The sequence below is a fragment of the Tamandua tetradactyla genome, chromosome 7 (assembly GCF_023851605.1).
Source record: "Tamandua tetradactyla isolate mTamTet1 chromosome 7, mTamTet1.pri, whole genome shotgun sequence".
NCBI classification, from domain to species: domain Eukaryota; kingdom Metazoa; phylum Chordata; class Mammalia; order Pilosa; family Myrmecophagidae; genus Tamandua; species Tamandua tetradactyla.
The window spans coordinates 85,009,193-85,037,064 of NC_135333.1; the positions used below are offsets into that span (position 1 = coordinate 85,009,193).

General features: G+C 40.1%; 1 protein-coding gene across 1 annotated transcript in view; it reads right to left on the minus strand.

Moving 5' to 3' along the window:
- The window catches only part of ST8SIA1 (ST8 alpha-N-acetyl-neuraminide alpha-2,8-sialyltransferase 1), a 170,247-nt gene extending 144,534 nt beyond the window's left edge, over positions 1-25,713 (minus strand). Inside the window, exon 1 of the mRNA XM_077170269.1 lies at positions 24,353-25,713. Within this exon, the coding sequence (XP_077026384.1) occupies positions 24,353-24,588 (236 nt within the window). The 5' untranslated portion in view covers positions 24,589-25,713. The remainder of the gene's footprint in view (positions 1-24,352) is intronic.
- Between the last annotated feature and the right edge of the window lie 2,159 nt (positions 25,714-27,872).

The window sequence follows — 27,872 nt, forward strand, 5'->3', positions numbered from 1 at the left end:
GAAATTCCCACAATTGTCAGAAAAGATATTATATCAGAGCATCATCAGTGTTGTTGAGAATTGGCTATGATTTTCAATTGCTACATGTCTTGTTTGTAAATATAAATTAGTTAAATAATGGCTGGATGAGCCAAAAGGCAAACTATGTTTGTATTTGGTGTGCCAACTAAACAGAGGAATCAAACAAATGTTTAAAAAAAACAATTGAAAAACATAATTTGATATTTGAAATTTCTGAAAAGCATTGAAGAAGTTATGGTCAAGTCTAAAACTTTGCTAAACTGGTTGCATCATTCTCTTTTCAATGTTTAGTGCCTCTAAAAATTTTTATATCTTTGTATAAATTTAACATGAAACTTAGGATACCCGTGTACTATTAGATTAACTCTACATTGGGTAGAGAAGAGTACTTGTATTGATGATATTTTAGGCCTACAATTTTCTAACAACTTCGAGACATGTCTGTATTATTTATGGTTCAAATATGAATCATCCACAAATGGGCTGATAGAGTGATAGTTCATGGTTATTAGGCTCTGAAGGCAAATTGCCCTGGGTTTGAATCCTGGCCATGCCACTTACAACATGTAAGTCTTTGGGTATATACCTTAACATCTCTAAGCCTCAGATTTCTCAACTGGAAAGTAGGAATAATAACAGTACTTACCTCATAGATCAGTAGAGCAAATGACATAAGATCATACAAATAAATCTCTTTGCATGGAAGCTGTCACATTTCTTACTACAAGTTAGTCACTGTTGTCGTCATCATCAGCACCAGCAGTAGTCATGAGTTCATTTATCATCATAAAATAAAAGTAGGTGAAATCGAAGGGCAAGAAAGCCCAGCATACTTTTAGCCACCAAATAAACACATTGCAATTTTGCCAACATTTCCAGGAAAAAACAACAGCAAATGCTGGACATGTTATTCCCACACAGAAACCCTCAGAGAAAGAAAACAAGATAATATCCAAGGGAGCTGAAAATGAGAAGCAACAGGATTCCAGCCTGTGCCAAAGTGCCTGGATTGCCACTGTGCCCAAAATTTCACTCAATTCCAATGAACTAAGACAACTAAGCCAGAAATCTTTGATGTTGAACAACAACAAACTTACTAGCACCATTCCTGATGAATGCATTCATAAGCTCAATTCATCAATTTTAATGGCAAGTGCGTTAACATATCTGAAATATGTTAGGAATGTCCAGTGGAGCCAAGGGCATATGCTGCCAGCAGGAAGGTGTCCCAGGCCATCTGAACTGACCAATCAGTGGTCAGAGACCTGGCAGCCGCAGACATGCTCTACTTATGCCTTGGTATTTACTCATAAGGCAAATTTAGGGAGTTTCATTTTATAAAATGTCTAGATATTCAAAAAACATTTTGGTATTACTTGTTCTATGTATGAGCTTGTGTATGGGTCTGTGTTTGAATCTGTTGCAAAGCAAGGAGTACACTTGTTTACAATCCTTAAAGCAATGAGTAGGAATACCTGGGAGAGATAAAAGAAGGAAATAAGAAGGTCAGGGGGGCTGCTTCTCCTGCCCATCCAGACCCCTGACAGCTCAATCCCACCAGGTGCTGCTACCACACAGTGGGCCAAACAGAGGGACTGAGGAAGTGGCTTTATAGAACGGGTCTAGCATCACACACTCTCCTTCCATGCTTGCTACTACTAGAACTTACTGGAGATCTTCAGTCATCAGAAAGCTTCAAATACAGCTAACCCAAGTTATCAAAATGTGCTAACAAATGAAAAGTAAGCCAGCCAGTGTGTCTCCTAAACCAAGTTTTTAAACTCCTCCTACATTTATGCCATTATGGAGTTAGCTTTAGCTTTTCCCTCAGCAGAGCACATACTAGGAAGATTACTTCAAGACCATTCAACACATAACTAATGAAATACTTATGGGAACACATCAAGAATCCCATCCAACAACTGGAAAAAAATTTAATGAAAGAAATGATACCTGGCTCCATCAGCAGAAGAAAACTCTACCTAGGTAAAATCCAATTTGCTTTTCTAGAAAACTTTACCTAGATAAAACCAGCTTTGTTCAGAGCACTTGAAGCTCAGACTTTATTTAATGTGTCACTTCCACCAACTCTACCAAACCATTTACTAAATCAAGGGGGTTTCCTTTTGTCCATTCTATAATGCTTCCATTACCTTCGCTCTAGATCAGACTTGGCAGAACTGGCTCTTAACTCACCCACCACCACTTTAAGTCAGTCTACCTCGACACCACTGCCAGATTCATGCTCCTATTCACGTTTATTGTGGTACTTCAATACTCAAGATTTATAATGGCTCTCAGTTTCCTATTGCTTCCTATTCTAATTGCCTGAAATATTCTCCCTTTTCTCACACTCACATAATTCTGTTCCAACCAAACATGTGGCACTGACTCTCAAACAAAAGCAGTTTCTCATGCTTTTTTCTAGGCTCAGAATATGCCTTTACTATTTATCTACCAATTCAAGTCCCACTCAGCTTTCACAAATAAGTTTAGCACTCTTCTTTACTCCTGAGGACCATTACTTGATTCTCTGACCTCTTGGTTTCAAGCTCCTCCTGGAGGTCAGAGACTATGCCTTACACATTTTTGTATTCTCCCTCAAACCTACCATCATGGAGTTCCAAATGATTTGCTGAATAAAAGAAAATTCTGTACATTCTATTACTTGCAATTAAGAAGTTTCTATTTTTGTCATGTTTCTTACTCCTTCTCCATTCCTATCCCAACCACCGATCACAGACTCATTCTCAAGTAACAAAGGGCTCTATTTAGAATAGCCAATCTTTCCCAGTATTAGACACAAGCAGTATTCCCGCTGCTGGGAAAAATAAAGCAAAATTAATACACACTGACTTTTAAAATCTAGATTCTTTTCCTCTGTTCTGAACAGAATTTCCATCCTGCCTCTTGCTTTCCATTTCCCCACAAAAATCTAAACTATTTTCCTGCCCTTCCTCTTGTGCTGCTTTCTAAAATAATGACATTTCCAGAAACTAGATTCATTTGATTTAAGCATCTCTCAGGGATCTATGTTTCCTGTTAAACCAAAGATCTTATGGTATCAAAGGATATGAGGAGAATATGCAACAAAAGAGCTTATAGTAATGATGGAATGGATTATTGAACATAATTCAATTCAGGACATCCCCTCTCTTCCATCCCCCCCCCCACACACACACACACCACACAAACACAAAAAATGTATTCCCTCACAGAGAGTCAATGCTGCAGGATGAAATCATTTGTTCTTAAAGTCAGAAATCCAACATGTCTTACCTGCATTCACCACAATGGCATAAATGGATGCTTATTCTATCAGTTGGAGATTTCCACCACAACTATTGAAACTGAATGGCTTCAGGAATGAGGTTTGGTGGCTAGATTTATAATATCTGTAAACAACAAGCAGAGAGAGAGACAGAGAGACAGAGAGAGATGCAGGCAAGCTTCCAAATCATTTTATGAGGCCATGAAACGTAATGGTTAGTAAGTGAGCCCTGAAGTCGGAGAATCCTGAGTGCGAATCCAGATCAGGCCCTTACTGCCTCTCTAAGCCTCACTTTCTTAATGTCAGCCACTTGCCCAAGATCACAGAGCTCAAAGTGATGAGGGGGCAAGACTCAAAAGAAAAGAGAGAGAAAGAGGGATGAAGAGATAGAGAGAAACCCAGCATCAAATTTGTTAAAGAAACACTATTAAGCATGTCCATTAAAGAATGTGATACATGAGAAATAAATACTACAAAGGGAACAAATTATCATCATTTATAAAATATTTATGTGCATATCTGCAAGACCAAAGAGGATAAACTGGAAAAAAAAATACAGTAAAAGACCTAAGTAAGGTGGATGGCTATAAACAAAAATGAATAGCTTTCCTATGGATAAGCAATATCATTTAGAAATTTGAATGGAGACAAGCTGTTACTGAGTATAAAGGTAACAACAAAAATAAGTAAAATATATAGGAATAATCTTAATACGAAATGTGCAGATTCTATAAGAAGAAAACTAAAATACAACATAAGGATTGAATGTATGAGTAAACATATCTTATTCTTGGATAGGATGTTTCAATTTTGCAATAATAATACACAAATTTAATGCATTTTCAAAAGACAATAAGAAATTTCAATTCTACCTAAAAGAAAATATGAGAGGATAGCAAAGAAAATCTTGACAAAGAAACAGTGACTGGCTCTATCGGATATTAAAATTTACTATAAATCTACAGCAGTTGAGGCAGTATGGCTATAGAATAAAACTAGTGAGACATATCTATGGATAAAAATTGGGACTTCAAAAATAGATTCATATACATAGGATTATCTAATATACATAACTTGGCATTCTAAGTAAGTGGAGGGAGATGATGTGGGTTTTTTTTTTTTAGAGAATGCTGCTAAAATATATGGGGAAAAAATGAATCACTCCTTCATTCTTTCTTCTAAAATAAATCACAGGTCTAATATATAAATGCAAAATGTTAAATCAATCATAAAATACCAAATGAAAATATCTTGAGACTGCAGCAAGCGTGACACAAGGACTCAAAAGTCATAAAATAAAACAAATGATGACGATTGCTTGATTACTTTTAGTCTGTATGGGAAAGAATTTTTTAAAATCATAAACCTATGCAAAAGCAAAAGTCAAATTGAGAAAAATATTTGCAAAGACATGACAAAGAGCTACATTCTCTAACAAACAAAAGACACTTTGCATATCAAAAAAGAAAACATAAACAACTCAAGATGAAAGTAAGTAAAAGACATGAAAGTGCCACAGGGATAATAATAAGTATGTGAAACAAAGTTCAGGCTCATTAATCATTAAAATTATAATTTTTCACCTATATTATTTGCAGATTTTTTAATGATAATATTCTGCATTGTTAAGAGAGATGCACTCAGCAAGCAAGAATGCTTGCCTGCCATGCCAAAGGACCTGGGTTCGATTCCCCGTGCCTGCCCATGTAAAAAAGTAAAAAAAAAGAGAGAGATGCAAATAAGCTCCCTCATGTAAACACTTTGGGTCTTAAAACATGGCTTCAACTTGAAGACAATTTGCAAGCATCAATAAAAAATTAAACGTTGCCTCATGGCCTTGAAATTTTCCCTTTAAGAATATATCCCAGGGAGATAATTGCAGATACGAAAAAACAATAAACAAACATGTTTCCAAGAATGTCTGTTGAGGCATTTGGGTTTAAAAAGAAGAAAAGAACAAAACACCATACCTGGTCAATCCTAAAATGGAATTTTATGTATACACTGCACCTCTATCTCTTCTTTTCTGAGATACTATTGCTTTGTACCACACATACTAAATGAGGTATGTACTAACAGACATGCTAATGGGAGGGGAAAATAAGGAAGTTGTCAAAAACTACTTATACATAATTCAACTTTTACTTTAAAAAAATACGTATTAGTTATCTATTACTATATAACAAATTACCCCCAGACTTGGCGGCTTAAAGCAATAAGCACTTATCTTCTCACACAGTTTCTGAGGGTCAGGAATTCAGGTGGGGCTTAACTGGATGTTTCTGGCTCAGGGTCTCTCCTGAGTTGCAGTCAAGCTGCCACGACTGCAGTCATCAAAGCTGGAGGATGCACTTCCCAGCTCGTGTGTGTGGTCGCTGGTGGCCTCTGTTCCTCACAGCTCTTGACCAGATACCTCACTCCCTTACCACGTGGCCTCTTCATAGACTGCTTGAGTGTCCTTACAAGGTGGCAGCTGGCATCTCCCAGAGCAAGCGGCCCAAGAGAGAAGAGAAGAGAACACCCAAAACTGAAGCCATAGTTGTTTTAAAACCTGATGCCAGCAGGGGCATTCCATCATTTCTGCAACATCCTGTTGGTTGGGAGCAAGTCACTAAGCTCAGCCTACATCCAAAGAGAGGAGATTACACATGGAAACCAGGAGGTGAGGACCATGGTGGGGGGCTGCAAATGATATATAGAAGGAGGTACATGTAGGTGTTTCTATAAATATAGATATAAAAACACATATTCGAGAAGGTGCAAGAGTGGTTCAGTGGTAGAATTCTCGCCTGCATTGTGGGGGACCCGGGTTCGATTCCCAGCCCATGTACTTCCCAAATAGAGAAGCAAACAAACGAAAAAATTCAACAAATGGTACTGCAATAAGGGGATACTCACATGGAAAAAGAATGAAATGTGACCCCTGCCATACAGCATACAAAACAAACGAACAAACAAAATACATATCCATCAGTAGGGACATTATATAGCCTGTTTTTTTAAAAAAAATAGTTCCAGTTTATGCCTGTTGCCCTGTCATAATTATAATAATTTAATCTCAAGGATCCCAGATTGGATGATAAATGATACCCTGAATAGGAAAATGTCTGGAAGGACACATATGTAAATATTAACATTGTGTGTATAATTGTTGTATTAACATTGTTTTCTTCTAAGGAATGAGATTGAGAAGTCCTTTGTATTTGTTTCGGACACCTGTTTAAAGCTTTAACTTTTTGTAGTAAGAATGCATTCCATTAATTAAACATGTTTACAAAACAGAAATCACTCACTGGATCTATAGATTGTCTTTCTGAAGAACTCAAAATTTTATTACATAGATTCCATTTCAAAATCAGTGACTGAAGCAAAAAAAAAGTCCCTGAGGATTGCAGGAAAAGAATAACTTCCCTTTTCAGGTGACACAGAAAAAAATCCTCACGTGGTTGAATGTTCCACTCCTGCTTCTTATTGCTTTATAGGTTTTATTTCCCCTGTCTATAGCGTAGTTTGTATCATTTCTTGGCATCCATCTCATAAACAGTAAGGGGAGTTAGGCAAGTGGGCTGTGATAGCTGAGCAAACTGACCCTAAAGCTAAGCTGCTGAAATGAATCAGAGATGTGAAGAAGAGAGAGAAATAGGAGAAACCCTCCTTTCCCTGATTGAGCTCACTGCGTTATTTGCAGCCCTTGATACTAACAAAGTCAAAATTCAGGAGGTATTTTTTCAGCTTTACAGGATGAAATTTTACCATTTGAGATTCATTCCTTTGTGTTAAGACAGAGAAATATAAGAAGGCATCGGACTCTGACTTGAAGCCCTGGATGTGAATATATCAGTCTTACTGCAAGGAGGCAGCTCAGCATGGTGAGGAAGTCTATGAGCCCTGAAGCCAGACAGATCATTTACTAATTGTGCAGTCCTGGGCACGTTCCTTTGTGCATCAGTTTCTCCATCAATAAAAATAGAACTATCTTCTAGAGCTGCTATAATGATAATATACATAAAGTACTTGAAAGAGGGCCTGATACATAGTAAGCATACATTAAGTGTTAGCTCTCAGCACCACTTAAAATCTAAATGGCCTTAGGCAAATAACTGTTCACAGCCTGTTTCTTGCCTGTAAATTAGGAATAATAATATCTCCCTCATAGAATATTTGTGAATATAAATGATATCACTGCATAAAGTGCTTAAAACAGTGCCTGACATATGGCAGACACAAAATAAATAACAATGATATTACTAAAAATATCATCATTATTGTCTGACAAATGGGGCTGATTTTTAAAACCAGGGCTATATTGACTAATATATTATGCATGAAAACATCCAGAACGGTGCTGGCACATAATTATTGGTGCACAATAAATGTTAATTAAATCTAAACTTGATTTTCCATATTGCATTCCCATTTTAAAAGCTCAAAGAGAATTTTTTGGGTAGCTTATGAATCATAAACTTGAAATCTGATACACTAGAAGCAGTCTTCCTGCTTCTTTACTGGTTCTTTTCCTTTTGTAACAGGATGTTCAGTGGGATTTTATGCTGGAATTACAGATTTAAGACCAAAGCTGGGGACATGGCTGCAAAGTACCCTACATTTGGATTTGAGAAAGCCACTGAATATGTGACCAGCCCTCAGCAGTCTTGGGGGGGGTTCTGTTAAGCAATCTAGTCCACCCCCACAACCACCCCTCACTCCTGGCTAATATAAAGGGAGAACTGAGAGAGAGGAACCTGTTGAGGAATGAGGACTCTTCCCTTGCCTGAAAAAAGGAGAGGCCCCAAGAGTTTCAAGACAGGGGGTACCTGCTTAGAAGGATTCATTCCCCAGCTGAGGTCTACTTAGCCCAGAGACAGGCAGATCTGCCCTGAGCTTTCCAAGCAGAAAGAAAAGGAAATGGAGAAGAAATGACAGAGGAGTGACAAAATAGAAGGCAACAGCATTGGACATTTGTGGCAAGTCCCCTGGACAGGGGGTGGGAAGCTGGGACACTTGGTGATCATCAGGGGAAACCTTAGCTGCTTGCTTAAAATGAGATGGAAATGACTCAGCTGAGCATTTCCCTCAGGGATCCTTTAAGAAAAAGTATAAAACTACTGGGTTTTGTGAGGGTACAAAAAGAATCCAGGGGATAAATGTAACAAAAGGTGGGTTTATTTCCTCTTATCCAGGAATTTATGCCCACAACCCCAAACTGAGGCCAACAGGCGCTGAGTACTGCATCTTCTAAATTCAGGAAGCTTCCAGTAGTTGCAGCCAGCCACCTCACTACAGGTTTATGAGAGGTGCCAAATTAGAGAACCAGTCTTACCACCGCCCACGCCACCACCTGGCCAATTCATACTGGGGAAGGACTGGGAGAAATGAATAGCTTTGGGAGTGCCATGTTTTTGCAATAAGGCTACTGCTTCTCCACTCCCATGGGAGAGGAGGTAGAGCTTTCCCTCCCTGGCAACAAGAAAAGAAAAGGGGGTGGAAAAAAAGCTCCATAAGAAACACTTGTAAAGACTGAGGGAACCTGAAATAAAGGAAGACAGGTACTTTATTTCTTGGCTACTTTGCTACAATGACCTTGTGCTGTCTAGTAACGGGAAAGAGAAATGGAAAGAGATGGTGAGGCTGAAAGGGGGTGGGCAGTGAGGACCACACTGGTGTGGCAAGGATAGAGCAGCTCCCTGTGGATGGAGCGAACTTCACACTGTGTTTATCAATGTTCCACCAACCAGACTAAAGAATCAGGACAATTTGCCCTTGGAGAGCAGCAGCAACCTGTCAGGGCTCGCTTGAGAAGCAGCGATCACCAACAGAGAGAGAACCATGAGTTCACCCAGTCACATGAGGGCTCATTTGCCCTCTTCTCTGCCCAACACCAAAGAAGCAGATCTTACGGGGAGGAAGGGAGGGGTGGAGGCGCACACATCAGACAGGGCCTCTGCCCTTCACATCTTCCACTCCAAGTTCCTAGAGCTTCAGGTGGAGCCTAAGCAGGCAGAGATGGTAGACAGAAGTTTTAATTGTGCTTTAAAATAAACAAAACTGAGCTAAAGACCAGAACAAGACTCTTACGATCACTAAAGTGGATGAAATTGATTAAATCTAGCCAAGTTGTCCAGAGAATTATCAGAGCAGGCAAGAAGGGATGGTAGATTTGACATGGTATAGTTGAAGCAGTTATTGGAAGAAATGAAATGACTTTGGGTTTTTACCCCAAACTGAGACTCCCCAATTCACAGCTTATCTATTTCTATTTCCCATCCCTCCCTTTCCTTTACATGTCTTTTCCTTTTCTTTATTATGGCAGAGTGGCTGGTTTGAGATCACTTGCTGACAAAATGAGCAATCCCCCATCCAAGCCTGCCTGCCTCTTAGTCTCTTTGATTCTACCGGTAACCGAGTTTTGCGTTCCCAAGTGGGTTCATGTATCTTTTAGCAAGGTTTGAAAGTGCTTTTTCTCTCTAACATTACACATGTTGCATATCAAGGAAGCCTCAGGCCTTACAATCACAATGAAGGCCAAAAATTGAATGGTCCAGAAGGACAGACTTTAGCCCTTTCTGAACTGTAGCAAATATAGACATATATAGCCAAGGTCTGTGGTGGCTTTTCCTTCCATGAAAAGGAGCTGAGAGACTTTGAAAAGTAAGTAGTAAAATCACTGCTCTTTATATATATGCTGTGTGTACATGTATTCTACAAGGATAAGGCCATATTCTCTTGGTTTTTAAAACTCTATTCCCAAAAGCTAGCATAGTGCCTGGCACATAGAAGGCAAAGAATAGATGTTTGCTGAATGAAGGAATGAATAGGTAGTAGATATTTATCATTATAGAGCCTTAATATTAGGAAACAAATGAAATTATCCCTAAAAGGCATTCAGATATTTGTCTACAGGCCTTTGAGGCAATCTAATGTTCTCATTCACCCAACAGATAGGTACTAGACACTTAGAAAGAGCAAAGGATTTTTCTTGTCAAGAATCTGAAACAAAGATAAATCAAACTCAGTCTTTGTCCCTAGGGTACAAAAGTAACAGTGTGAATAGCCACTTCACATGGATACAAGGGAGTACGATCCAGGGTAGAATGATACAGGCCAATGTCATCACTCTCACCAATAAGCAATCTGCAAATGACCTGCCATCAAAATCTCACTGTGGGATATTTGTGCCATTTTCCCCACCCGCCTCACACCCTCCACCCAAGAGTCGTATGTTCTGCTCCAGATTCAAGCCCAACACTTAATTTTCTTTTTTTTTTTTTTTTGTATGCTGTATGGCGGAGGTCACACTTCATTCTTTTTCCATGTGAGTATCGCCTTATTGCAGCAGTGTTTGTTGAAGTTTTGTTTGTCTGTTTTTTGTTGTTGTTGTTTTTGGGGGGAAGTGCATGGGCTGGGAATCGAATCCAGGTCTCCTGCATGGCAGGCGAAAATTCTACCAATGAGCTACCCTTGCACCCTATTCTAGTTTGCTAGCTGCCGGAATGCAACACACCAGAGATGGATTGGCTTTTAATAAAAAGGGATTTATTTTGTTAGTTCCCAGCTAACTTCCCACTGAGGTTCTTTCTTACGTGGGAAGGCACAGAATGGTCTCTGCTGGCCTTCTCTCCAGGCCTCTGGGTTCCAACAACTTTCCCCAGGGTGATTTCTTTCTGCATCTCCAAAGGCCTGGGCTGAGCTGCGAGCACTGAGATCAGGCATGATGAGCTTCTTGGGCTGTGCTACCTTGCGCTCTCTCATTTAAGCACCAGCCAGTTAAGTCAAATGTCATTCATTGCAGCAGGCATGCCTCCTAGCTGACTGCAGATGTAATTAGCAACAGATGAGGTTCACATACCATTGGCTCATGTCCACAGCAACAAAACTAGGCACATTCACCTGGCCAAGTTGACAACTGACTCTAACTACCACACACCCTATCACTTAATTTTAATAAATAGGAAACTGACTTTTAAAGTTACATAATGTCACAAAACACAATGTTTCTGTTTTATTTGACATTTTTCACTTTGTTTGAAATCTCTACTGTTTCATGAAGCAAAAGTTCATTTTCCTTTTTAAATTACTGCTTTATTTCATTGCTTAATGAAATAAAAAAAAAATGATGTATAGGATCCTATAAAGAGATTGCATTTTGAATATTTGCATACTTGCTTTTCGATTTCCAATGCTCAGATTTCACCACACATGCATGAATTAATTGCTTAAAAATATATCACATACACACAGAAAAGATATATCACACAAATTTGTCAGCAGCATGAATATCTTTTTTTTTTTTTTTTTTTCTGCATGGGCAGGCACCAGGAGTTGAACAAGGGTCTCTGGCATGGCAGGTGAGAATTTTGCCATTGTACCACCCGAATATCCTTTTTTAAAAAAGTAATTTGTTCCAATATAGAAACAAATTTTTTTTACAAAAAAAACCTCACAATAAATAACCTTTTTCCAAAATAAAAGTAATAAGGTTACTCTATTTAATAATATGGGAAAATGCTAAACATATAATGTTGAGTGAATAAAAATTATAGAAAACTAAATATACAAACTACACACACAACAAAAATTATGCATGAGAGAAACCATTCACAATGATTAATTCTGAGTAATGGGATCATGATGTAATTTTCTCATCTTTCCTACATTTAAAAGTTTTCTCCATAAATATTCATTACTTCAAAAATCAGAAACATTTTTATTAAAAGTTTTTAAAAGTAAACATAAGGGACATAAAATCATGGATAAATGTGCTCTATCAATAAACAAACATTTTATTCAAAAATAAACTGTTTTCTCATGGCATTCACTTGGAAATCTCTAGTAGTGCACTCTGTTACTTAAACCCTGAATAATGGAATTTGTTTGGCACCTAATACAAGGAGTGACATAGCTCTTACGGTTGTTGTTGCTTTCCCCCACTCAGTGCCCTAACTAGAAGACAAAGGGCAGTCAAACATCTTTCCAGAAAGATGGAAAACCGATTGCTTCAAAATTCAGCCTAAAATGTAAGGGAATAGATAGAAGTAAAGGCAGTTCACTAGTAGGTCTATAAGTAATATTACATATTGAAGGTGAACATGAATGAAAGGGGTTATATAGACCCATGTGTACCACTGATTAACACTAGAAATATAAGTAAATTCTTGCATGAACAACTGCAAAAGGTATTAATCTTGTACAAACAGTGTATAAGTTCAGGGTATAGGAGCAAAATAACTATTGCATGCTATGGGCTATATTTAATGGGAAAACATCAACCACACCACAGCAATACCAAGGGTAAATAATGGGGGAGGGACAAGACCTAAGGGGAGGTTTGGATTTTTTATTTGGTGAGGGTGTATTCAATGGTTATCTTTCTCTTGGGAACAATGAAATTATCTAAAATGGAGAGTGTTGATGAACTATTGACTTTGGACATTATATAAGATGCCCAATGAATGGCGGTGGTTGAAGAATGAGCTGACTAAGAAGTTGAACAGCAAACAACAGTGTACATATATGATTACATATTGTGCTGCTACAAAAAGGAACAAAGTTGTGAGGGATGCAACGTTGTGAGTGAACCTATGAGACATTTGGTGAGGCAAAATTAGTCAGAAACAAAAGAGAAAATATTGTATTGAGTCATTTAGAAAATTCTTATAAGAAAACAGGGGCCTAGATTGTATTATAGCGGTCGTATTTAGACCGGAGTGGTAACTGTTATTTCTGGATTTTGAGGGGCTGTTTTACATGTGTATAGCCTGGTAGGGGTTAAAGCAGTTCAGTATACAGGAGTAAGGAAGACATTGTCTGTATTTTAAAGCCTCATCTACTCTTTGAGACCAAAGGAAGAAATGTTTATTTTGTTCAGAACCTAAATTTTCTGTAGCATATAATCTAACTCAACCTGTCTGGACAGATCGTTTAAACAATCCAAAAACAGGGAGCCCAGAATAAGAACGAGGGCCTTTAATCCTATACAGTTTAATGTAATGCCTGAATACATCCCAGAGTATATTAAGCAGGTAATCAAAAAGTATTAGCAAGGTTCCTTGAGGGATGGGAGAACAAATACGGAACTTTTAACTTTACCACAGGGTAAACCCCTGATACTGTGTCAGACATTAGGGACACCCAAATCAATAGGCCAAGCCCCTGATCTTGAGGCTTGCTCTTGTGCAGTTTATGCATGTAGAGGAGAATCTTACCCTACCTATAGGTATACTTAAGAGTTACTTCCAGAGGACCTCTTTTGTTGCTTAGATGTGGCCATTCTCTCTCTAAACCCAACTCTGCAAGTGAAATCACTGCCCTCCCCACTATGTAGGACACGACATTCAGGGGTGAACGTCTCCCTGACGGCATGGGAGATGACTCCCAAGGATGAGCCTGGCCCTGACACTGTGGGATCAACAATGCCAATCTGACCAAAAGGGGGAAAAGAAGTGTAACAAAAAAGGTATCAGTGACTGAGAGAGTTCAAATAGAGTTGAGAGGCTACTCTGGAGGTCACTCTTATGCAAGCTTCAGTTAGACATTGCTACCTCTCATAGTTGCCAAACTCTAATCAAAACCATTATGATTTTGTATATATAACACCTAGGGTGTTATATAAGATTCTACAAAAGTCCATGCACTAGGGTAACAATCCAGATGGGTCTACAATCCAGACGGGTCTCGGGACCAAATAAATCCTGAAATGCAGAGGGACCAGCCTTTCCAGAATATCAACTAGTTCTATCCCCATATCCAATATTATCAACAGCCATTTGCAACATGAAAAAGTTAGAATGGGCATAGCCCAAATACTCCTAATGAGTGGGAGAAAGATCAAAGGCAATGGTGGAGTTTTACGGAGAAGGTATGGTTTAATAAATGAGTATAACTGCTGGATCATTATATTGATATTTCTTTTACTCTCCAGTATCTTAAAGCAGCTATAAAGAAAAACTTAAATTTGTGGAATTGTAACCCATACCAAACTCTGAAATCTGCTCTACAATTAATTGTTGTGATGTTCTTTGAAATGTATTACTTTTTTGTATATATGTTATTTTTCACAAAAAAGAAAAAAGTTGGCTGTGATGATAAATGCATATCGATATGATGATATTGTGAACCCTTGACTGTACACTTTGGATGATTACACGGTATGTGAATATATAATATACATCAATAAAAATACATTATTTGGCAAGGAAAATTCAGCCTAGTTATCAAAAACAGACACACTATAACCCTTGGGATACCATGTTACTCAATTTCTTACAAAAATTTTGTTAATGACGTGAGACTACAATATACATTTTGTAAAATTAAGGACTGGGTTCATCACTGTATCTCCGGCACCTAATAAACACATAATAGGTACTTAGGGAATGTGGTAGAATGAATGAATGAATGATTGAATGAATGGTCAGATGACTTATTGGTGGGCTCTGCTATCTTCTTTAAATTTCTGTGGGTCATTTTAGAGTATCCTTAGTACTAATTCTATGAAGGAAGAAGGTGAAGAAGAAGGTATAAAGTTATATTTCATTGCCAGATATTTCTGTACTAAAGATACAATAATAGGCATAGGATCTGTTCCAGAACACGGCTTTTCTCCTCATTATAGCTTAATCATTAGCAATTATTCAGTACCTAATCCTCTCAAGGTAAATGCTGCACCCCCAGCTAAGGTTCAGAAAGGCCAAGTAAATATTCAAGTTGACAAGATTAATAAATGACAGGATCAGGAACAGAACCTATTCTCTGGCCACCAGGGCCCAGACTTTTTACAGGTGGGAACAAACTTCCTGTCATCTCACCCATCCAAGTAAGGAACGCTATGGATTCCACATCCCATCTGGTACAGAGAGCCTCTGCTCTGCAATGAGGAAGCTGGACAAAGCTACGATCCAGCACGCCCCCACTCAGATGTTGTGAGCTGAGAGACTGGGCCCTTGATGTAGGCTTACAAGTCTAGGCTGATTTGGCCCCTGCCTCTCTCTCCAGCGTCTCCTCATTCTGCTCCTTGCCCCCTATTCTTGCTCCAACCATATTATCTTTCTTTCACTTCCCACAAGCCCCTACAGTCTCCCTTCTTGTGCTGTCTCCTCAATCTAAATCTGATTCTTCAAACTCCCCTCCTCTCCATCATCCTTCAGGTCTCAGCTTACACATCAGTTCCTCCTGCCCTGGTCTTATGGTTGAGCTAAGGGCCTTTCTCATGCTTTCTCCTAGCACCTTATTCTTCCCTTATCTTTATACTATATCATAATTGTCTTTCTGTCTTTCCCACTGGATTTTAAATCAGGAGAAAGTAGGAATCATGTCTCTCTTCCTCAACTCTGTATCATCAGTCCTGCAGTAGTACCTGGAACATTTAGGCTCTTAACAAAGATCTGAAGAATGAACAAAAGTATGAATGAATGTGTATAGAATGTCACCAGCCATGGCCCTGCACTTCAGACACCACTACCTACTATCCTCTAAGGAGCACAAAGTTTCTTCTCATTAATTAATCGCATAGACTCTGGAGCCAAGCTGGTTGGGTTCAAATCCCAGCTGCACCGTAAAACTGTGACAAGTAAACAGTTACTTACTGTAAAATCTGGAACAAGTAAACATCTCAGTGCTTCAATAACCTCATCTGTAAGTTGAATGTAATATTAGTATCCACCTTAGAAGTTTGTTATAAGGATTCAATTAGTTCATAAATATGCAGTACTTAGAACAGTTTCTGGAACATAGTAAGTGCCATGAAAGGGTTTTATTTTGTAGTTATTATTAAAACTTTGTTTCCAGATCATGTATCCCTCCAGATTTCATTAAACTATAGTTCTAATGTTTGAAATGTAGATATACTTTCATTTTATTATTGTCCATTTGTTTTTTCTAACAGCAATTTTTTCTCCATTAGTTTCAGGGCATTAAAAGAATTAAAAATAGCTTTAGACACTTTTGTTAGCATGAAATCCTCACAAATGGATAATCATTTACTAGTAGAGCTGTTGTGTGGCAAGTCATGCTTTTAATCACTTGTTCAAAGCCTGCCTTTCCTGATAGACTGTGTGCCCCATGAAGGCAGACCCATTCCCTTCACCCAGGACTGGGCTTACATATCATCAGCACCAATACAGAGTAATCAAATAAACAAGCAAATGACAAGAACTAATATTAAGAATTTACAAAATGCAAGGCATTGTTCTCAAAACCCTACATTTATTATCTCACTTAATTGTCATCACAGACCTAAGACAAAAACAAAGGCACGTAGAGGTAGGCAAGGTCACACACCTCCTGATACAGCCGAGACCTAAATTAAAACTAAAACATATTACTTCTCTTTTACTAGGATTCTATCAGCTGCCTCATGAGAAATTGCATTAATAATGCATAGTCAGCATCACTTTCAAGATGATTCACAATTCTGTAAAAAGACAAACTGGCCTACGCTAATATATATATGTTGATTTAATTGGGCCAACTATCTTCCTAAAACGCTCTTCTTTGATATGAAGACTAATGAGTCCCCAAGTTGCAAAATGAACACAACAATCTTTCACTTGAGTATTGCTCATACGGTGCAAATCAAAGACACTACAACCTCTCCCATTAGCAAGGCAAAGAGCAAGAGTACAAATGAAGGCCCATATCCCACATATCTAAATATTGGAAAGTTTTTATAAAGCCAACACACAGCAACAAAAAATACGTTCTACCTTTCTATCCTCCTCCCTGGACAAAGGTACCCATATAATAATCTGGAATGTCAGACTTGAATTTAAAATTCTCAGACTGCAGGGACTTTGACACTGGAACATGGCAACACAGGGACAACTCAACCCAGGTACACATGTGGGCTTTTCAGTCCTATACCCAAGCTCCTTCCACAGCTTCCCCATCCAAACAGGGACCGTCCTTTAGCCATCCCTTAGGTATGCACACTGGTGGGGTAACCTATCTTAGGAAAAGGGTTGGGATAAATGCCCCATGCAGGGACTATTTGGGCGGGCCTCTAATTGTCAAAGCATTTATTCTACAGTTTTCAAATGTAACTCTTCAATGCACAATATTTTCTGGGTGATTTTAATCTTGTCAGATGGGTTGGCTTTATTTCTCTAGAGCAGTGGTTCTCAACCAGGAGTAATTTTTCCCCTCAGGGGTCATTTCTCTAAGTCTGAAGACATTTTTGGTTGTTAAATCTAGTAGGTAGACCCCAAGTTGAATTCTTGATATTCTCACAAACAGTGTGGACAACCATAGCTATAGGCTGAGCCCCCAGTCTTGGGGTTTGTTCACATGAAACTTAACCACACAAAGGATAGGTCAAGTCTACTTAAAATTTAGGCCTAAGAGTCACCCCCAAGAGAGCCTCTTTTGTTGCTCAGATGTGGCCCCTCTCTCCAGCCAACACAACGAGCAGTCTCACCACCCTCCCCCTCTCTGCGTGGGACATGACTCCCAGGGGTGTGGACCTTCCTGGCAACGTGGGACAGAGATCCTGGAATGAGCTGAGACTCAGCATCAAGGGACTGAGAAAAACCCTAGAATGAACTGAGAATTAACATCAAGGGATTGAGAGAAACTTCTTGACCAAAAGGGGGAAGAGTAAAATGAGACAAAGTGTCAATGGCTGAGAGATTCCAAACAGAGTCGAGAGGTTATCCTGGAGGTTATTCTTACACATTAAGTAGATATCACCTTGTTGTTCAAGATGTAGTGGAGAGGCTGGAGGGAATTGCCTGAAAATATAGTGCTGTGTTCCAGTAGCCATCTTTCTTGATGATGATTGAACAATGATATAGCTTTCATAATGAGACTCAGTGAATGTGAAAACCTTATGTTTGATGCTCCCTTTAGCTACTATATCAACAGAAGAGTAGAACATATGGAATAAAAATAAATAATAGGGGGAACAAATGTTAAAATAAATTCAGTTTGAAATAGTGGTAAATGAAAGCAAGGGGTAAGGGGTATGGTATGTATAGTCTTTTTTTTCTCTATTATTTTATTTTTTTCTGTTGTCTTTTTATTTCTCTTTCTAAATCGATGCAAATGTACTAAGAAATGATGAATATGCAACTATGTGATGATATTAAGAATTACTGATTGTATATGTAGAATGGAATGATATCTAAATGTTTTGTTTGTTAATTTTTTTTATTAATAAAAAAAGTTAAAAAAAAATCTAGTAGGTAGAGGCCAGAGATGCTGCTAAACATTCTACAATATACAGGACAGTCCCCTACAAGAAAGAAGTATCCCACCCAAAATGTCAGCGGTGCCAAGGCTGAAAACCACAGCTCTAAGAGAAGGACTCTTTGAGAATAGCAAATATACCATTTACTCTTTTGAATGCTCCACACTGCCAAGCAGAGTGCTAGACACAGAAAAGAGTCTCACTAAATATATATTGATTGACTGACTGGCATTTTGGTGCCACACCTTTCTAAAACTTTCATTCACTCAACAATGTGACAAAAATTTCAATGTGCCAGGGACCATGGTAGGCTCTGGGAATGCAAAGATAAATGAGACATAGTCCCTATATTCAAGGAGCTTAAAATTAGTGAAGGCCAGCAAACTAACTGATCATTTTAATGCACTGAGATAAATACTTGCCACTACCAGATATTTATACAATTATCCATTTATTATCTATTCCTCTCTCACTAGTCTGTATGTTCCAAAAACGCAAGAATTGTGTTAAGTTCACTGCTATAGTCCCAGCATCTTCTATGGTAAGAGAGGTAGACACAGTGGCGGGTGTTTTGGATAAATGAAAGAAATACTGTTACATGCACAAAATGTGGAGAAAACAGAAAGGAGAAGATCTAACTTAGCCTGGGGAAAAAAGAAAGAGTCAAGGAAGTCTTGAAGAGAACTAACCGTGAGCAGAGCACTTTATATACCAGAAACTGTTCTAAACATATTAAATGCATTAACTAATCTAATTCTCACAATTGTACAAGACGCTGCATTTTACAGATGAAGAAATGGACAATAAAGGCTAGCTTGCTCACGAACACAGCAAGCGGTGGAGTCAGAATTTGAGTAAACGCTAGCCTAATTCAGAGTCTGCTCTTAACCATGACAATGCACAGTTAGGGGATGAGCAGGGATAAGCCAGGGGAGGGGCAAGCCGACACGGCCTTGCAGTGAGGGCACCTCAGGCAGAGGGAATGACACGAGCAAATCCAATATAGCCCGACCAATTTCAGGAATTGTAATGATACCAATATTACTAAAGCATAAAGAAGAAAACTGATGAAAGATGACACTGAGGAAGTATTCAGGGCCAGATCATAAGATGATAGAGATAGAGATAGAGATAGAGATAGAGATAGAGATAGAGATAGAGATAGAGATAAAACAATGTCTCATTTACCTAAGAATATCCATAATGAGCAAAAGGTTTAGTATCAAATGGCTCCAGATGAGAATCCTAACCATTAGCAAAAGATGCCCTTTGCTAATGGACATCTCTGAACTTCCATTTCCTCATCTCTGAAACAAGTATAAGTGTCCCTACTTTATAGAGTTGCTATGAGGACAGTTAGGTACTGTATATAAGCACTAAGAACTGGGCTTGGGACATTTTATGTGTCCAATAAATGTTAAAGATTTATTTCTACTTTCACAGCTATTATTAATGAGATTTTCCCACATTCATAAACTTGCAACATAACCAACCCAAGCTTATTTTTTCAACAGCAAAACTCAACTTTTTTTTCCTGAACAGCTTTTAAAGTAAAATCTACATGTTCCCAACTTAGAAACATCCTATTTATATCTCATAGACACAGACAACTGCATCTTCCTATCATTCCCTCCATCCCCAATGCCATTCTGCTATCAGCAGGGCAGCTCTGAAAATACCTGAAGGTTTTGACATACTGAGAGTTCAGAAATGGAGAAAGAAATGCTGCAAAAAGCTCAAAATGCTTACAGTAGTGGTTCATTCAGCATTTGGGAAAAGAAAAGGGGAACATAATTGCTTAGAGTAATGGCTACCACTAGTGGGTACACAGAAATTTCAAAACAACTACTTTGGTGTGTTTCTCCTTCTCCCAAATTGTATCACTGATGTGTGATCTCTGCCAACAGTTAGTTCAAAGCCCTTGGACACTTGCTGTCTGTCCATTTGCATAAGCCACAACTGACGACATTTACTTCCCAGCCTATCTTTCTGCAATGGTCTTTGTGAGCATAATTTAATCATTCCTATAAAGGAAACACACCAGGTACTTCAACACCTCCCTGCCTTGACTTTTGCTCTTCTCTATGCCTGTAATACCCTTCGGCCCTCACCTCTTATACTGTCTCATCTTACCATCCTTCAAGGCTTGGTATAAACACCACCTCCTCTCTGAAGCCTTCTCTGATTTGTCTCCTCCTCTATATTATTTTCTCCGCACCTTTCCAGCCCTTTGTTTATGCTCCTATTACTAGAACATCCATGTATTAAATAGAGATATGCAGCAAGCATCACTCTAGGTGCTTTCTGCAGTCTATCAAGTAAGTCTTATTACAAACCCGTAAGGCATCATACAAACCCCATTTAACAAATGGGGAAACTGAAGCTCTGAGAGTTGAACTTACCGGTTATCACACAACTAAAAAGTGATGCAATACAAATTCCAACTGTAGTCTAGCCAACTGCTTGCAAGCCCAAACGCGCTTCACTCTGTTATGCCCCTCTCTTTTACCGTCCTATTTCAAGTTAGTTAACTATATACATATATGTCTTTCCCATGGGATTATGGTAAATTCCCTGATGATGGAGAACTGAGCATGTTCATCTTTATAAGTAGATCAAAATGTATCCACTTATACAAGATTGTTATGATGATAAAAATGAAAGATTACATAGAAAGCACCTAGCATAGTGCCAAGAAGATAATAAGCATCTAATAATTTGTTTTTATTGTTGTGGTGAACATGTCAAGTGCCTTGCACATAAATTGTGAGCTGAGGGTCATCTCTACAGAACAAAGGAAATGGGTAGGGCCCATGGGAGAGACAACTCTCCTTTGGTTTGGCATTTTCCCCACACTACTTGACTACTGAATCAGAGACAGTAAGAGTTAAGAAAGCTCCTGTCATAGGGCCAATTGATTTCTTTACCTTTCTATTGCTGTTGAATTTTAGGAAACTTTCCTGTTAGGCTCAAAAATATTGCAGTTTTGTTACTTTTTTACTGCCCTCTTTTGCGCAGTTTGCCCTCTATGCTAGGAGAAGAAAAAAATCACAAAAGTAAACAGAGATACAGATAGCAAAACGAAAGCTGAAGTTCCTGTACTTGCAAACATAACGAAACACCTTCTTTTAACTTCATAGCATTTAAGTACTTAAACCATTGTATTGATTTACTCGTTTGTTTTTATCTGTGACCCGTATGTAGGCGATAAGCTCTCTCAGGATAGGCCAATTGTCTATCCTGTTCCCAGCTCCACCCCCGCCCCCCAGGGACTCACACATATCTGGCACACCATAGTCAACTCATTAAACATTGGCTGATTGATTAAAACATTTGTTTGTCTGTGTATGCACATATATTTGTACAAATATATGGACATCATTTCATGATTCACGAATAAATGTGCACACATATCCCCATATATTAGTCCATTCTGTACATTAGCATATGCATATTTGTATTTATGCAAAAAAAAATGTTTCAGACTAAAGAAACAGAATCCCTTTTATGCCAAAGTTCTGTCTCAACATATAAAGGCTCTCTGGCTGACCTAAAGTTTAATAAACATACTACTGCCCACATATTAACAATCCATATGTTTTTAAAAATGGATTTTATTAAACGTGCACAGTGAAAAAAGAAGGCTTTGACTTAACAAACTATTAAACTTTTACCATCTCTTAAAATTCCTTATCCTCGTTAACTTAAGTGTGTCGGGTGGATAGTGGTAGGGGGATGCCACTAATATTTCTCTTTGGCAAGTCAAACATTCTAAGTTCTTATGGACTTATTTAAGTTGTAACATACACAGAAAAGCATCATTTATAGCAATTATAATAACAACCATTATTGGGTACACAGCATGCCAGACACTTGGCATCAGTTATTTTATTTAACCCTTTTAACAACCCTGCAAGGTAGATGTTATTTATTCCATTTTATATATGAGGAAGTTAGAACTCAAGGAGAGCAACTCAACAAAGCTTCTCTGCTGTTTATTTAGTAACGACACTGTCAGTTTAAAAAGTCAGAATTCTACTATGAAGCCCTACCTGTTTTCAAGTAAACAATGGCGCCTCTTACACAGTTCTACATATCCTAACTTTGAGGTATATACATTTAGGCAGTTTTTATAATGTGGATCTTCATAAGCAATTCTCTGCACACCAAGACAAAATGACAGTCAAACATACTGAAGATTATTTCAAGTTACAAACGGCAAGGAACAAACCTGTTTCAGAAATTATCAGTCTGTGTTTCTCATAATATGAAGCATTTCCACTTGATTATGTCCTCCAAAAAGATATCTATGCTCTAACAGAGCTTCATTATTCCTCTTCCTATACAAAAAAGGACTCTTTCATTGCAGACCAATGGAAAGTTCTTAACTCATTTCCTTATATTACTTGCAACGAAAGCGTTTTCTGTCTTTACAGAAAAGAATTGCTAGATGCTAGCAATCAATTGATCCGTAAAGGTGCAAGAAAATTAACTCTTTTGTACTCCTAAAGGGACCAGGACTAATTTAAACTTGGTAGCAAAATTATAGAAAGAGAGATAAAAGAAAAGCCTTCCCTTCCAGTTTAAAGGAGAAATCAGTTGCCTTCCTCTGGGGGGAGGGGGGAATTCCTCCCTTTGACCTTCCTTCTTGGAGTAGGCTTGAAATGAGGAAGAAAACCAAATATTTAAAAAGTTTTTTAAATTCATAGATGTTTCTGAGTATCTGTAGCTACCCTCAGTGAAGAATAATAAAGTTGGCTCTCATTTGCCCATATACTGCTTGGAAAGATCCTATCCAGAGCCAAGGATAGCACTCCCCACCCAGACACCACCACAGTTACTGGGGGTGCTGATTGCAGCATCTGCAGCTCAAGGGGTTGAAGGTGAAAGGGACGCATCCCAGCAACGGAAGTGCCCAGTGTGTCCCCTCAAAAGGCCAAGAGAGGTTGAGGGAAAAGGAAAGCAGATCTGCCTTCCTTCAATTTAACTGTACAACCCCTGCCTCCAGAAACTTGTTTTTAGACAAACTGAAAGGAAAGAAAACTACAATCTCTGAGTAATCCTTGAAGTTCTGCTTTCCAACTTGGTTTTAGTTGTACTTTCTGATTTCTAGTACCTAAAAGCATATCCCTATCCTCCAGGAGAAAACAGCCACAGTAAGAAAAGGAAAATATTTGGGAGCTTTGGGGTTTTGCCTGATTAAATTCCAGCTCTTACACTTCAGTACATGACCTTGGACAATTAACTTATTCTTCTAAAGATTCAGTTTGAAGTCGGTAAAATGGGTATAATAATATCTGTCGTTGGAAAGTTGCTGAGACATCATAATAAATGCACAGTACCTAGCTCCTAGCAGGACATCATCAGTAAGTGCTGTGTGTTAGCTATGGGTTCAAGGCGCAAAGCAGCGAGATCCCGGCTGGGTGTCCATGTTTCAATTTCACTGCCCAAGACTTACCAGCCCAGTGATCTACGTCACCAACCGGTCACCTAACCTCAGCCTTTTACCTGCTTCTAGCTCTATATAGCTTCAAACGTCTGCAAAGCCCAAGCAAAATATATCCTCATTAAATACAAAGGTCTAAGTTATCCTGACTTCTCCTTCCGATCAGTTATTGGCAAATCGTTAAATGCAATTCAAGCTTGGGAGAAAGGCGTACAGGCTTTACACGGGCAAAGCGGGTGTCTACACATCTTTTAGAACGAAGGATGGGGAAGGAAGCTTGACTAAAGTCTCCAGGTTGACCATGGCAAAGGGGATAAGAAAAGGACTGGATGGAAAGGACGTCTGTAAGAGGCTGTTCTAATTGGTGTCCCTGTGCTCTGCGCGCCAGGGAGGAAAGGACACGAGCGGGGAGGAGCCGGGAGGGCAAGGGTACCTGAAGACTCTGGCGGCTGTCTGGTTCCTCCTCCACGCGGTGCCCTGTTGCAGCACACCCTGCACGATCTCCTTCTCGTCGGGCAGCCGGTAGACGGGGAATATATAAAGCCAACAGAGGACCACCACGCAGAGGGCACTGGCTCCCACCGGCAGTCGGGTCCGAGGGAACTTCCACGCCAGTAGGGCCATGACCCCTCTAGACGTGTGTCGCCGGGTTTGCCCGCAGGGGCTCATCGCGGCCCCAGGGTTCCGCGGGGCGGGGGCCAGAGCCTCAGCACGACACTTGGGGAAGTGGCAGCTAAGAGTTCCCCCACCGCCGGCCCCCCATGCACACACACCTTTCGCTTTCTTGCTCCCGCACGCACTCACGCTTCTTCGGCTCCCACGGCCCAAAGGTCAGCGCAAGGATTTTTTAAATGCAACTTTTTCAAGGATTCCGATCTAAGAGAAGTGGCCGGGGGACAAGTCACGAGCTATGGCCATGGTAGCTTCCCCTGCAGAAGGCGGGCGCTGGAGTCTCCGAGTGCCCAGAGAGTGGTGGCGCCGTGCCTCTCCCGCGGGTTCTGCAGCATCACGGTCGCGCTCGGCGTGGGTCCGGAAAGAGACCGGGCTTCCTCCCAGACATTTGGTCCGCGGTGTCCCCTTCAGCGCTATGCTCCTTCGCCCTACGCCTCCTCTCCGCGTCTCCCGCCCTGCTGCGCCTCCAGGCACCCCCCCCCCCAGACGCGCCCTCCGCGCCGCGCCAAGTCTTTGGAAATTTCCACCGGGCCCGGGACCGCTATCCTGCGGCGGGATTCTTCGCCTCGCCCTCCAGGACCCTCCCTCCCCACCCCTCCCGGAGAATAAAAGAACTCGCTCTCATCAGTTAATTCAGCGGCGCGCTGCAGCCTTCCGCTGAGCCCCGGACTTCGCAGACAGACGCCCGGGGATTGGTGGAAATCAAGGTCTCCCCCTCCTTCCCCCGTCAGCAAAACTGCCTCCTTCGACCGGTTTTAGATCAGCGACGCTCAGCTAGAGCGCGCACCCTCTCTTCTTCCCTTGTTCTGTGGCGATAGAGGCAGACAATACAAAACAACACTCCCCCTCCAAAAATAAAACAAAATAAAAATAAGTCCCCGAATGGGGCAGCGACTGGATGATACCCTGACCCTTCGATACGCAGTCGGCGTGCTCGGGTTGTCACTCTGCCGCCGTCACCCACGTCTTTCTCTAACTGGTTGGTTGGTAACCTTCAGTGAGGCGCGAAGAGGCCGGTGGGGAGTTATTCCCCACAGGTCGTGCACCCCCATTGCGGGTCCCGGAGCCGCGGCTACAGCCGATACCCGGGCGCGCGTGCGCACGCACTTACACAAACACACACACACACACATACACACACACCGATGCACACGTGCGCGCATGCTCGTGCACGACGAGGCGCGCTCACACCAGGGTCCTCCGCCTCGCGCGGCAAGGAACTGCTACATCCAGATGTGCACACAGCTGCTGCCCAAGGACGCAGGGTCCGGATATCTTGATGTTTGAAGGCGCTTTCGCCTCCTACATCTTTTAGATTAAAGGTCCGTTTGTATTGAGACATCTTCCTCGCTCCCCTCAACAAGCTTATACCACCCCGAATTTGGAAAAGGGCCACCCGCCTAGACTCGCGGAACCAAGGGCGCCACCGTTATCCATTTCTGCTCGTTCCAGCTGCAGACGCAACGCTGGAGTACCTCCTAGCGGTTGCCTGGTCTACTTGTCTAAGCATCTCGTCAAGCATAAAATGCGCAAAGACAAAGAAACCCGACGGGTCCTCTTAATCATCATGACCAGAATCCAAGGCCACAGCTCCGTTTGCTCAGTCGACCTGGCTGCAGCGCCCGGGGTAAGCTACCCGCATCGCTACGTAGCTCGGTACTGTACAGCTCCTTTCTTCATTGAGAGTGGGACTTGAGAAGTTGATAGGAAGTTATTTACCAAAACGGCGTGGTGTATCAAAGGATCGCCGTAGTCGTATTCTCCCAATACCACTCCCCTCTACGCGCAGGCATGCCTTAGAAATCAATGCCCTGGAGAAGTAAATCAGTTGAGACAGGAAAACGTGAAATCACAAAGTTACATCTTACCACAGTGAACTGAATAAAGGTTCTTTAAAAAGAAAGAGCAACTGAAGTCCTTCAAAGGAACCAGCCAACGCCAACCCTCTTCTGTTCTTGAGGTTTGGAGGGAGAGGCAGAGTTTTGAGCAACTAAGCCAGTAAACAAAATTAAGGCATAGTGTGTTATAGAGGCTATGGAAGTGTTTCTCCATTTAATATTTTAAAAATACATTAAAGTCTTGCCTTAAAATGAAACTTCTCTGTAATGCAATGTACCGTTTTGTTTTGTTTTGTTCCCTTTTTCTGAAACTTAAGATTGTCTTACGCTTGTGGCTTTTGCCCCACACTATGGTTCATCCTTATTTCCTGCGTTTCCTCAGCAGGCTATTACCATCACCCTTTTCGGTCACACAGGAATCGCTTCTGTCGCTGCATTACCAGCCGTGTTGTCCTTGCATGGAATGCATTTTTTTCTCCCTCCTATACAAATCCGACTCATCAGTTTAGGCCAAAGCCTGGTGGCTAGAAATTTCTTACTCAATAATGTGTTCCCAGAGCACCTGAGACACTAGGCTTCATGGAATAGGAACTCGGTCAGTGTTTGGGGTTTCCATTCATATTCCCCCCAATGCCTCTATTATTTGCTGGCTTTAACAGATGGTTAAACACTTAAATGCATAGCCTTGTGCTGCTAGCATATTTCATGTAGAAATTTATCTCATCCACTGGACAGTAAGAGTATTTGGTCTCATATATCAAATGAAAAGCCTATGCTGTCATCGAAATTAGGACTCCACATGACATGCCTTGGGGGAAGAGCTGGAAAAACATTTTCCTCCTGTCACCAAATCAAGCATGAGCACATATATTCTCAACAAATAATTGCTGCTTGATTTTTTAATGAGGACCTCATTATTCAGGCTGTTGCTGATGCAGCACTGTTTAAATAAAAATAAAAACCACCGATTTTAATGTTTTAAATAAAATGTTTTAACTGATATTAACTTGTTTATATGACTTTTAGAGGGTAGGACCTAGATACTCTGTTACATTTCTGAAACTGAGTACACTTAGAGCACACTACAGGGTGTGCTAAGAGACTAAATCACTTTCAAATCTTTGTAGATGTCTGAAAAAAAAATACAAGGGTAGGGGATCCAGTTGAATGAGCCCCTTTTTTTAGACAAATTTGGGCCAATTTCCATTTCTACCACTTACTAGTTAAGAATCTTGCTCAGTTAAATAAACTCTGAATTTTTTTTCCCATCTATAAAATAATAATAATAGTCACTTTGTTATTATGAATACTCTAAATGTTCATCAGCAGCAACGCACGACTGCTCTTTTACTGGCACCTCCAATCTTTCTTTCGAAGAGTAATGTGAGAGTAGAAGACAAAGTATTTTAACATATTTAGTCCTTACTACCAAAGACAATAGTT